The sequence below is a fragment of the Myotis daubentonii genome, chromosome 13 (assembly GCF_963259705.1).
Source record: "Myotis daubentonii chromosome 13, mMyoDau2.1, whole genome shotgun sequence".
Taxonomy (NCBI): domain Eukaryota; kingdom Metazoa; phylum Chordata; class Mammalia; order Chiroptera; family Vespertilionidae; genus Myotis; species Myotis daubentonii.
Window position 1 is genome coordinate 40628384 of NC_081852.1, and position 12513 is coordinate 40640896.

The following is a 12513-nucleotide window of genomic DNA, read 5'->3' on the forward strand; positions in this document are numbered from 1 at the left end:
GTTACACCACTAGAAGGCACAAGAAGACAGGGAGACTTAGAGCATGGGGGTGGGGGGAGGGAAAGGATGACTCTGGTTCCTGTTGCTAGTGAGAACTATTCGATATGCTTTTCTTTTGGAACTTCCCTGTCCACTGCTTTATTAGCCAATATTTAAAACGAGTTTGGAATGAATCACTTCCCCCTTTGATTTCCAAATACCCAGAGATCTGAGCAGTTTCCCCAAGTCACGGTTATGAAAGGTTCTCTGGCTCAAGTCAAAGTTACTGGCTTTACCGAAAGAAGGCTGGGCCAGAGTGTTCACCAGGCAATCAGTAAATGAGCACGTAAAAAAGTTGTTTCTAAAAAGTGTGTTGAAATTACAAACAATGTTCCGAATGGCAAAACTGCTGCTCTGCCCCCAGCCCGGAGATTGGTGGGAGGCAGAGACACAGCCCTGCTCCCTGCTCCCTCCCCACTCCTCACCTGAGGCTGTGCTGGGATGTGCTTCCTGGAGTTAGGCCCAGCCTCCCTCAGCCTCCTGGGCTGCTTTAGAATTGGCACCAAACCCAAAAGTGGAGCTTTTCCTGTGGTGATTCAGGCTCTTCCCAGCGCCAGCCTTTTGAGAAGCCTGACTAATTGAAATTTATTTTTCAGACGAACATTAGGAATAATTCTAGAGGCTCTTCTAGTCTGATAGTTTAAGTGAGGGAAGCATGGCTGGAAATTCTGAGATACACAAAATCAGGTTACCTCGTGTCTTCTATAACTTCATCGATCAGCTTCAACCATATTTCCGCCAACTGGTTTGCAGGAATTTTACCTTGTATCCCTGATTTTAGAGCCTCTATGTTTGATTGCTGGGAAAGAGAGGAAATAGTTGGTAATTGTGCATTATGCCATTATACCCAGTGAGGTTTAACTTTAATTTTCAATTTAAAAAATAGACAAAGACCTAACAGAAAAAAATGGGGATTTTTTGTTTATTGTTTTGTTTTTAATAATGCTCGCCATAGCCTCGCACTATTTATTTTTCTTCAAAATGCAGTCAACACTGATATGCTTAAGTACTAGGACGATCTTTTCATATGGCTTTGACCCTTGAAAGTGTGGACAGAAAAGGGGCCACATACTACACCTGACAAGCTCAGGGGAGGCCTCTATAGTGGGCCTTACAAACTCAGAGACCTAGAGGAAACACATAGGATGCCTTGAAAGGAAACTTCCTAGCTAAAAGCAAGTCCTGGTGGGTTGTCATGCCCTAGGCTGGTATCTTCCTCGACAAAAGTCAATGTTTACCTTAACTGAGCCTGTCTATTATTGCCTTTTTGTATCTACTTTATCAGACATTTGGAATGTCAGAATATTCCCTTTTTTTCAGACTCCTCAGGGTACAATCTCCCACCAGAGCAGGAGACCACAGAACCCCTCACTATTATCTCCTTTGCTTCATACCATCTCTTAGTGCTGTAAATGTTAATTGTTAACTATCCTGTGCTCACCAACGCAAAAGAAGCATCTTTCCATTTTACTTTTTATCCAAATCCCAGAGATTTCTTCACTTTGCCTTCTCCTGCCTCCTTAATCTACCACCAATGAATTTCATGTAACCCTATTTATGTCTCCTCCTTTTATTGTATGTATAAAATAAGATGCAAAGCTACCATTCTCTGGAACATTTTCTTAATCCATTAAGATTTTGCTTCCTGGCAATTGTCATCAGTTTGGTTCAAACAAACTCATAAAAATTCTTACAGGTTTGGATGTTTCTTATGTCAACAAAACCATGTAAATATATTATGTACTCAAATAGCAATAAAATAAAACCAACAAAGATGGGGGAAAGAAACCCTAAAATGGAATGTAAAACAGGAACAAATGAACCTGAATTATATTTCAGATGAATAACATAACTACACTGAACTCACCAAAGTAACTTTTCAACACAATATTTTCACTATATATCCTCTGTTTAAAGGAAAGAAAAAAATCATAAACATATCAAACTCTAGTTTTTTTTCATTGTGGTTTATCTTTGGGTTTTAGGACTAAATAAATGAGTAACTATATTGAGAATAATGAAAATCAAGTTTCTCACTGCTGGAGAAGGGAGTTGTAAATATAGAAATAGGGAAGACTACTATCTTTATCTCAACCATGCTCCCTTTCTCCTCATTGATGTCAACTAGATGTATAATTCAGATATTACAACTCTGCAGCTTTTATCATAGTGAATCCCCAAGCTCCAAACAAGGAGGGTTCCTCTAGTCCACAGCCAGAGTGGAAAATGTCAGGCTCTGGTTCCCTTGAGCCCACCCTCTTTTCACAGTAGAGAATTTTACTACTTTAACAGAAAAACTCTAAGGGTTGCATATTTCTATTGGAATGAACCATTCTCTACACCATATTCACATACAAATGTGGCAGACATTGTTAGTTTTGTCCCCTCGCCTTCAATATCCACCCTCCCTACTCCACAATAAGAACAGTTTTATCTGGCCATATGCCAGCCCAGATAAAAGAGTGCATTTCCCAACTCCCTTGCAGTGAGATGTGGTTACGTGACTGGATTCTGGTCAATGGAAAGTGAGTATAAATCAAGTGTGTGACTGCTGGGTCTTTTCCTTCAAAGGAAAGACCTGTGTCATCGCCTCTCCCGCTCTTCCCCTTCCTCAGTCTGGAGGGTAGGTGTAACAGTGAGCTGCCTCTTCCTCAAAAACAAATGACAACTCCTTAGTGATGGTAGAGCAACAAGAGGGAAAGAGCCTGGGTCCCCAGCACCACTGAACCTCCATACCAGCCTTGGATCACCTACCTCAACTGTAACTAAAGACACTGCTTTTATCTTGCTTACCACTATATTTTGAGGTCTTGCGTTCGAGTGGCCTCACCTGTATCTAACACGAATACCTAATTCTGTCTGGTGAAAAGAAAATGTAGAAAAGATAAACTTACCAGCCGTTCTGCCATGACTAAGAGAGTGTTTACTGCATCCAGGCGATGACTAATATCTTCCCAATATGAAGTCAGGGTAACAACTGGCTTTGTGTGGGCCCAAGGCAGGTAATAATAGTAGTTCCCTGGTGTAGAACATTGAGGGTCAGGGACATTGTACACTCAAACAGCATGCTTATTAAAGAGATGTGCAAACTGGGTTATTGTTTCATTGTTTGCTTAGGAAATGGTCTAGGGTGGTAGGGTTCTTTAGTTTTATTCAATTAAGCAACTGAGGGGTAGACAGAAAGTCCTTATTTATTCAGCCTGTTTTGAAAAACTCTCTAAAATGCCCTAGTTGCCGAAACCGGTTTGGCTCAGTGGATAGAGCGTCGGCCTGCGGACTGAAAGGTCCCAGGTTCGATTCCGGTCAAGGGCATGTACCTTGGTTGCGGGCACATCCCCAGTGGGGAGTGTGCAGGAGGCAGCTGGTCGATGTTTCTCTCTCATCGATGTTTCTAACTCTCTATCCCTCTCCCTTCCTCTCTGTAAAAAATCAATAAAATATATTTAAAAAAATAAAAAAATAAAAAAAAAATAAAATGCCCTAGTAAACCAAACATAGCAATCTTTAGGATTTTTAGTGGTTTGGGATCATGTACCGGAACATCACCGATGATTACATAACACAGTAGCAGAAAATAGAGAGAGCACAGGCGATTAGATTGAATGTGTTTGTCCCTGAAAACTGCTCTTCTAAATGAATATTTTTGTTAGAAGTGGGGCAAGAAAAAAGAACTTTCTGTTTTTTAAAAGACTTTGCTAGATACATGGGGTTTGGTATTGCTTAGAATTATTAGCCAAGTTTCTAGCATATTTTATATTTTAACACTGCTTATACAAAAATTAGGTAAAAACTAGGTGAATCTGTTGGAATATTTGATCAGGATTTCTCCCTCGTTTCTCTATGCTCTTAAACCACTTGCCAATATTTTTATTAGGGCATTCTCATACTCTGCCGTCTTATGATTTATTTTATACACTAGAATGTAAGTCCCTTAAAAGCAGGGACTGTTTCTCATCCATCTTTGTGCAAGTACAGCTACTTAATCCGCACAGCATCTCTGAAGATGAAGAAACTGATGTTGGAATTCAGTGATGTGGCTAAGGTCATAGTGCTGGTGAGTGACGGAGCAAAGACCAGAAGCTTGATTTTCCAGGCTCTGAGCAAGAGTCCCATTCAAGTACTCAATCTAAGCGTCACTGGGGGCCTGGCAGGGCAGAGGTGAGAATAGGCAGGAGATGTGTTCAGGGAGCTCAGTGATCAGCAAGCTGCCATCTTGTGACTTTACAAAACAGAGCCAGTGTAAAATTTGGGCATGGGATGGGGTCAGGGGGCGCAGCACAGGGCCTGTGGCTTCTTTGGTTTGACTAGTCTTAAAGGTGCTTGAACTCTAGCCACTTCTCCTCTCCATTCACCCTTTTCCTTCCCACTAAGCATGTACTGGAGGTAACGGCTGCCAGAGGGAGAACACGCTGCATGCTTCTTGCCCTGTGGGGCACCCACTCTAAACGCGCACGGGAGGGAACGTCAGTCTTACCATCAAATATGGCACGGCTGTACTGAGTGGTTGATGCCAAAGGCTTACAGGTTGAGTCAAACTTGTTGCCATAGTTCCCAATGCTGACTTCAAACTGAATGGCCTCGCCAACATCTTGCAGCATGGTGGCCGAATGGAACACAGCAGACAGGCTGTACTTTCGCCTTCGCTGATATTTCTATAAAGTATGAGCAGACATAAGGCTCAATGAAACGCCTCTTGCTCTGATTTACATGTAGATTTCTAGCAAATATAATTTGGAACTTAATAATTAGTGTTGAGTTAAATGCCAGTGAAGAATGTTCCTGAATCTAGCAGTTTCCCTTGTACTCACACACGTGGGCACATATAGAATGTTCATTGCAGCACTGATTGAAATAAAGATAAAAATGAAAACCATACAAATATCTATTAATAGGCCACTGGTTAAACAAATGTTGCCTCCATATAAATGAATAAAAGTTCATAAAATATTTAGGTAGATTCACAAGTGCAAACATGGAAAAAAGGGTATTTAAAAGTGAACCCATTAAGTATACATTTTAATACTGGCATATGCATGAAGAAAGTATGGAATAATATAACTCAAATTGTTAACAGATATGTTGGGGAATGTAGAGAGCTTATGGTTAACTTTACTTTCTAACATACATTTTTAATTGTTTGAATTGTTTAAGTATTAATTTTCTAATCAGAAACAATAAAAACTTTTAATGTCAAATTTAAAAATAAGTGAAATTAGCCCAGCTGTTGTGGCTCAGTGATTTGAGCATCGACCCATGAACCAGATCACAGATCACGTGCCAGGTTTTGGGCTCGATCCCCAGCAGGGGGCGAGCAGGATGCAGCCAATCAATGATGTTTCTCTCTCATTAATATTTCTATCTCTTTATCCCTCTCTCTTCCTCTCTCTCTCTCAAAATCAAAAACATATTAAAAATAAATGAAACTAGGTGAACTTATTTTTTCTGAAATAGAAATCAAACATTGTTTCCTTCCTTCTTTCTTTTCTTTTGTTTTGTTAATTACCAGTTTACTGAGTATGTGTGTGAGGGAGTGGAAATAGGGCCAACAATGAATGATCACATTGAGTATCTATCAGCCTAGCAGGAATAACCAGGAGTCCTTGAGGTTTTCCTTCACGTGGGCATATAAAGTCTCTTGAATCCGCATCTTGCCCCAAATCTCTGTTCAGATTGCTTCTCTCCTTTATGGATCACAACCCTACTTACCTTTGTATCCTTCAGTCAAACCAAGCCATGCAATGGTTTAAATTGCTGCATTTGATTATTTAATACTGTCCACATCTAGAATTTGTTCTGGATCCCTGTAGATACCCAGTCTCTGTATACAATGGCCCAGCTTGGGGGTGAGAACATCAGTGGTTACTATAGTGCAGCCATATTGGCTATGTGCTCCATTGTGAACTCGTGAGACCCACAAGTGCCAATATTCAAATTGCATGACAAATTTCTCACCATAGCAAGTTTAGCTCAAAAGCCTCTCAAGTTCAGAACTTCCAGTTCTGTAGTCCTTCGATTTGAGAGTTAGAGATCACATGGCTATCACACTTTAACATATGATAACTTTTTAGTGTTGTATTTGATTTTTTTCCCATATCTACCTTGCCACAATTTAAGCAGTAGAGTAGTGATATATTTCACCACTACAAAGCAAACAAAAATTACTTGATCTCTGTAGGATATTTATCAACTGATTTTTCTTTCTTTCCTTATTCATCTATACCATTATCTTTATTCTATAAAGTGAATCACAATCATGGCTGGGTCATCTGGCTTGTATGATGCAAGAATGCGGTGATTCATTTAGAGAAGTACTCAGACAACTGTTTTGAAATTTTTTTGTTTGGTAAAACACACAGTGTAAAATTCATTCATCTTAGCTATTTTTAAGTGTACAATTCGGTGGCATGAAACACTCACATTTTTGTGCTACCATTACCCCCATCTATCCATGGCACTCTTCCATTTAGAAAACTTCAGGACCCATTAAACACAGCAACAAACCAGAAGTGGTTACCACTGACAGGAGCAAGGGGAAGGCTTTTGTAGAGCAGATGCAGAAAGTAGGCAAGGAAATTATTTGATTGGTTACAGCTTAAATGAATGCATTATTTGGGATAGCCTAGTTAGCTATCTGTGGTTTGTTCTCCTTTGATTTCCATCTCTTAGCCTTAAGGTATGTATAGGCTTAGGTTTTGGTTTGCTCCCAGAGGCTGCCAAGGCTCTATAGCCACCTCAGCCTAATGTTCTCCTGCTTTAATCAATTTAACAGTATGCATATACCACACTTTGTTTATCCACTCATCTATCAATGGATTCATGGGCTGCTTACACCTTTTGCCTATTGGGAATAATGCTAATATGAACATGGGTGTACAAATATCCAATTGAGCCCTTGTTTTCAATTATTTGGGTATCTGCAAACTGCTGGATCATATGGTTATATTTTTAACTTTTTGAGGGCTATTTTAAGAATGTCTGACAGTGACCGCAGCTTATTTTCTTGAGGAACCCCAGAACATCCCACGGTTACAAAATCTCCATTTTGGTTGAAGGAGTTTCCAACATGGTATAATTGAAACCTCCAATAGGATTTCAATAGAAACGCTTCTGAGTCACACTATTTTTTAAAAGTCTTTCTAAAACATTGGTTAGTAATCTTAGCTGCATATTGAATCACTTGAAGAGCTTTAAAATATACTTATGCCTGCGCCTCACTTCCTGAGATTTTGCTGGGGGAATTTTGAATTTAACGCATCCCTACCTTAGTTCACAAAAGAGAGGGGCTTGGGAGACTTCACAGCACACAATTAAGCCCCCTAACCTATCCATGGGTTAGTAATATTTTGGAAAATCCGAATTTGGTTTTAATTGTTGTGCAAAAGTGACAAAGTAGAAAGTTATTTGTATTAGTCAGAACTTACATATGCAGCACAACTTCTTTTTTGTAAACCATTTGGATGGTATCAGAGAAGGGAAGGAGCAAAAATATAAAACATAATTTGGGGCTGAGTCAGGGCCAAGAAAAAAGTGATCAGTTAATGGAGCCATCTGTTAATGCAGGGGCTGGGGGAACAGAGAAGGTGTGTGAGGAGGCTCTGTGTAGGAGCAGGGATGCTCTCCAGCTGGGCTGGCTCTGCCTGCACACCTTCGCAGGGCCATGATTCCACTAGAACTCTCTGGATTTCCCCATGAATAATTTGCAGTCACCTGCAGAAGCCCTGATAGGACCCTCACCCTAGAGGCTCTGGGCTGAGACAATAGTTCAGGCTTCTGGCCATCACTACAACTCCCAACAGAGCAGGTACACACTGTGAGCAAGTTGCTCAAGATGGAGCGGCTCCTTGGACCACTTTGCAGGTCCAGATTCCAAGAGGGGCGCCCCTACCCTCTGCTTAACTGACCCAGAGCAAGGCTGTCCTGGAGTCCTGCACCTGGGAACTCAGCCCTTCCCCCAGCTCTTTCCCACTTCCCCTGTGCCCTCAGGGTACAAGGATTAGGAAGAAGGAGCAATCAACACCATTTAGGGAAGTCTGGAGCCTTAGCTTGGTCAAGGCCCTCCCTTAGGAGCCTTGGGACAAAACTGCCTACAACAAAGAAAGTTAAACATATAAATTATGGTCTATTGGACACAGATGGGTGTTCTCTTTTTCAGGACCTTGAGGCTCTCCTGATCATCAATGACTAACTCAATGCACTTTGTAGATGGAGTTGGTATAGGGTAGAGTTTAGATGTGAATTTGGGAAAGGGAGTGATTTTTGTCAAGCAGGATAAAGGGTAGCAGGTAATAGCTCCTCAAGGTGGCTGTGAGCCAACAAGGCATAGAATATTAGGGTCAAGGAGACTACGTGTCAAAGAAAATTGCCCAACTTGTCATCTTGGTCTGTTTACTAAATATGACTGACAACTGGTGATGAAACAAAGCTCATTGCCCCCATTGGGCTGTTGTAGACAGGTCAAGAGGGCGTCGAAGGGCACTTGCTATGACGCCAACTTCAGGTCCTGGATGTCCCCTTCAGGCCCATTTGTTCAGGTAGGCCAGTACTAGCCATCCCACCACCAATCCTCTACAACACCCTTTTCTGTACCAAGTGTTATCACACTCCAACACTTACCTCAACAACCAGCAGGTCATCATTTGAAATGGACTGAAGCCTTTTCTCTGGTGGTGTCTTTTCAAGAAGAGTGTTCAGTTCAACCAAGATTCTACCTCTGTAGGCAACTCCTTCTCCCTGAAAGGCAACCACACAGGATTATTCCTCTAGGCATGAACAACAGCAGAAAGAATGGTCTCTCTACTCCGGCTAATCCAGCTACAAAAAGTTTCTCCTTCCACAGCCCTAATTTCCAAAATGAATCAGTAACTCTCTCAGCTGGATTTAGATCTTTGGTATCTAAAAAAAGAAACAGTGACTTCAGGTGGCAATCCAAAGAGAGACAGGGGAGGTGAGCTGAAAGAGATCTTAGCCATGACTGAGGTGGGGGCAGTGACAGTGGAAGGGACTCAAAGTCTCCCTCACCCCACTTCAGCAGAGCAGTTCTACCTTTACCTACAGTAACGTTTTTCCTCTTCGCAGAATAGGAAGGCTGCCATGTTGGCAACCAGGGCAAGTCTCAGAGCAGCCAGGAAGTAAAGGAGGAAGACGTTCTGTGCAGCTGAGTGTGCGGATGGATATCAGATATTCCCTCACCATACCCGGCCGTGTTGGCAATAGAACCTTCTGAGAGGAAGAGAAGTCTCCACTCTCCTCCTTCTAGGGCTTTTTTCTTTCTACCTTTGTCCCTTTCTGGGTTTGGGGAACTAACTAAAAGAGATTACTTCAGCTTCTAATGGAATAGAAAGATCACTTCCCATATCTGGATCTCCATGTCCTCACCTTCAAAATAAAGAGGTTGGATCAGGCCAGAGATAGCAAAGAGTTTCACCAGGCATGTCACCTCCAATCATTTGGTAAATTCCTAGAACATGGTGTTAAACAGAATTCTGAGGCAGCACATTTGCTGATTAGCAAAGAAATCCAGCATTGATTCTTGACATCTGTTCTAAGTATAGGGAATAGCCATGCAATGTACTGGCAATTACCACATCAGATGACCTCCAGGATCCTTTCCTATTCTTATAATCTAAGACTTGAGCATGAGATGTCTATCCTCCAACACTTGATCAGTTATGTGGTAGGTCTGTGTGTGTGTGTGTGTGTGTGTGTGTGTATGGGGGGGGGTCCCCTAAATATGAGACTTAATTACAACCATTACAAGAAGGAATCTCATTAACAGTGTTCATTAATAACAAACCTTAATTGAGAAACCAACCTTTCCAGTATTTAGCTCATCGTAGGGGTCTGGGAATCCTGTGTATTCTCTGGGGCTTCCGTAAAGGTTCAGATAACAAGGTCCAAATGTTGGAATAAAGCCCACCTCTGTTTCTCCTGTATTTGCTGAGAGATAATGTCATCATTAAATTTTAGGCTTTTAAACATTTGATCTGTTGAAATAAATATTAGTTATTAGTTGGCTGGGTGAGACTATTTTTCTCCATTTTGTGAGTTAGTTGTATTAGTGGAAATTTTAAGTACTTGTGAGACTTGCCAGTTTCCCTTTTCTTATTGCTATAAAATAAAAACATTCTGAGGTAATTCAAGTAAACATGTTATTCTTAAAAAAAGACAATGTTTTTCAAATGAAAGAATAATAAGGCTTTCAAGATGATCTTCACATTTTTTTGTAAGTTTATAATTGGCATCATGTTAAACATGTCATGGCAATTGGGGTAAAGAGTATATTATTTTGGGAAGTCATTTAAATGATATATATCAGATTAACTTTGTTCCAAAAAATATGATTTAGTCTCAAGTTAAAATATATGAGATTTAAAATTTTTATATGTAACAATAAACTGCCTGCCTGTGGTGACAAGACCATATGATATTTATTAAACAGCATGAAGTTCCCATTCATTACATTCTGTCTCTGATGAACAAACAATATGCTCCTTAGTTCTGCTACCTGGTCTTAGCAAGAGTATTCACCAATGAGGGGCACTGAGGGCGATGTTAGGAATTAGGAGGGTCAAAGGGAGATTGTGGGGAAATGTAAGAGCTGTATGGGTTTGACAGATGACAAGCCTATCTAAACCTCAGCGCCCACATCTACCGGGGGAACAACATCTGCCCTAGGAGAGTTGTGACGGTCAAGTGAGAGAGCACTGAGCAAACTTGCAATGAATGGTGAGAGCTGTGCAAACCAAAGGACAGGTTATGACCCCTCATGTTTGGAAGGTGAAGACCTTCAAGGTACAAAAGTGGAAAACAGTATCTTCCAACCTAGAGATCCATGTTCAAAGTGGGGGAAAGTCATTTCATACATTTTGAACAATTGATTTAGTGCCCCATATCTCTCTGTATGAAACGTAAACAACATTAACAAAAAAATGTTATGTCTCACAAACAGTTATTCACAATGAAGCCAATAGGAAAGTTTGTATCTAGGTGAAAACATGAGACACGGAGCAATGCCTGGTTGCACATCTGTTTTAAGCTTAGCCATGCAGGACAACTATACAGCACTAACACAAAAATTATTTTTAAGACAGCAAAATGTTGTAAATAAAAAGGGTTTAAAGGCAATCAAATGATAAGATTAAATAGGAAGCTCTAGAAGATAGCAAAATTACAAAGCATAAACCTGTATATGATGCAGCCCCAGATCCCGAAGATGAGAAATCTACATAGTAAAAATATAATTGGTTAAACAACATGAGAAACACAGCATTATAAAAGAGACATTGAAACGTTAACCAAATTCAGACCCAAGCAACACCAGAAAAATCCCAAATTCGGACCCAAGCCACATGACCCTATTATAATTTGAACAAATATCACTGGTTAAATGCAAAATGGCTCAATACTTTGTGAAACGTGAAATAACCCAGTCTCTCCAGTCCCAGGGCCACCAGGCATCTGAGAAGGGTCAGGTTCTCGCCACCAAAGGAGGCCTGGTGATGCTACCAACATTTTGTGTTTTTAATAAAACATTTGCTTGTCTTGCCCTAACTGGTTTGGCTCAATGGATAGAGCGTCAGCCTGGGGACTCAAGGGTCCCAGATTCGATTCCAGTCAAGGGCATGTACCTGGGTTGCAGGCACATACCCAATAGGGAGTGTGCAGGAGGCAGCTGATCGATGTTTCTCTCTCATCGATGTTTCTAACTCTCTATCCCTCTCCCTTCCTCTCTGTAAGAAATCATTAAAAAAAATTTTTTTTGCTTGTATTATGTCTCGCTTAGTTGGGATGAAGGCTAGAAAATCCAAGTTAATGTAGTCTGAGGCCTGTAGTTTATGGTACATTGCTTGTTTCTCTTGGGGAGATGCATGCTGCTCATTGTTATTTAGAGACCCTGTAACAGACTGTCTAAAGGGCCGGCAGGGAGAGAAGACCTGAGACAGGGGCTGAAACTAACAATTTCTGTTTTTATAAATGATGGCTGTTACCACCTTATCACTATGAAAAAGGCTTGTCTTAATATTTCTTGAATAATTATCTTTAGGTAATTATTTAATAACTTCTTGCTAATGATACATGAATTTAATAATATTTACCTTCCCTCCATATAGTTATAGCATGATTTAAAATTACTCATTTGGTTACCTTTAACCTAGTCTTTAACCAATCTTTATCAAACCAATGATTTCATTCAGTCTTTATATCTGGATTCCTCACTTGATAAGAAGAGGCTAGTAGCCCTTCTACTTTCCCCTCCATTCCTCTTCCTTTTCTTCCTTCTAATTTCTATTTTCTGTACTTTCACTTTTACATTGCAATGGGTGATGAAATTTACATTCTGCTTAGAGCTTTGACTGCTGACTTAATAAAAAATAAAAAACCAATTAATAATGCTTACATTATAACAACCATATCAATATTGTTCTCTGCAGAGAAAAGGAGAGTATAATTACATTTCTTTTGTTACCTGCTGTT

The 12513-nt window shown here is 40.4% G+C and overlaps 1 protein-coding gene across 5 annotated transcripts in view; it reads right to left on the bottom strand.

Moving 5' to 3' along the window:
* The window catches only part of MYOF (myoferlin), a 140164-nt gene that overhangs the window by 58123 nt on the left and 69528 nt on the right, over positions 1–12513 (bottom strand). For 3 of the 5 annotated variants that reach the window (XM_059662864.1, XM_059662863.1, XM_059662861.1), the window contains exons 17-22: positions 11222–11260; positions 9851–9975; positions 8653–8769; positions 4514–4691; positions 2934–3058; positions 732–838 (exon numbers count right to left, since the gene is read on the bottom strand). In XM_059662864.1, the coding sequence (XP_059518847.1) occupies positions 732–838; positions 2934–3058; positions 4514–4691; positions 8653–8769; positions 9851–9975; positions 11222–11260 (691 nt within the window). The remainder of the gene's footprint in view (positions 1–731; positions 839–2933; positions 3059–4513; positions 4692–8652; positions 8770–9850; positions 9976–11221; positions 11261–12513) is intronic. The other 2 variants (XM_059662867.1, XM_059662862.1) reach the window with 1 other exon arrangement.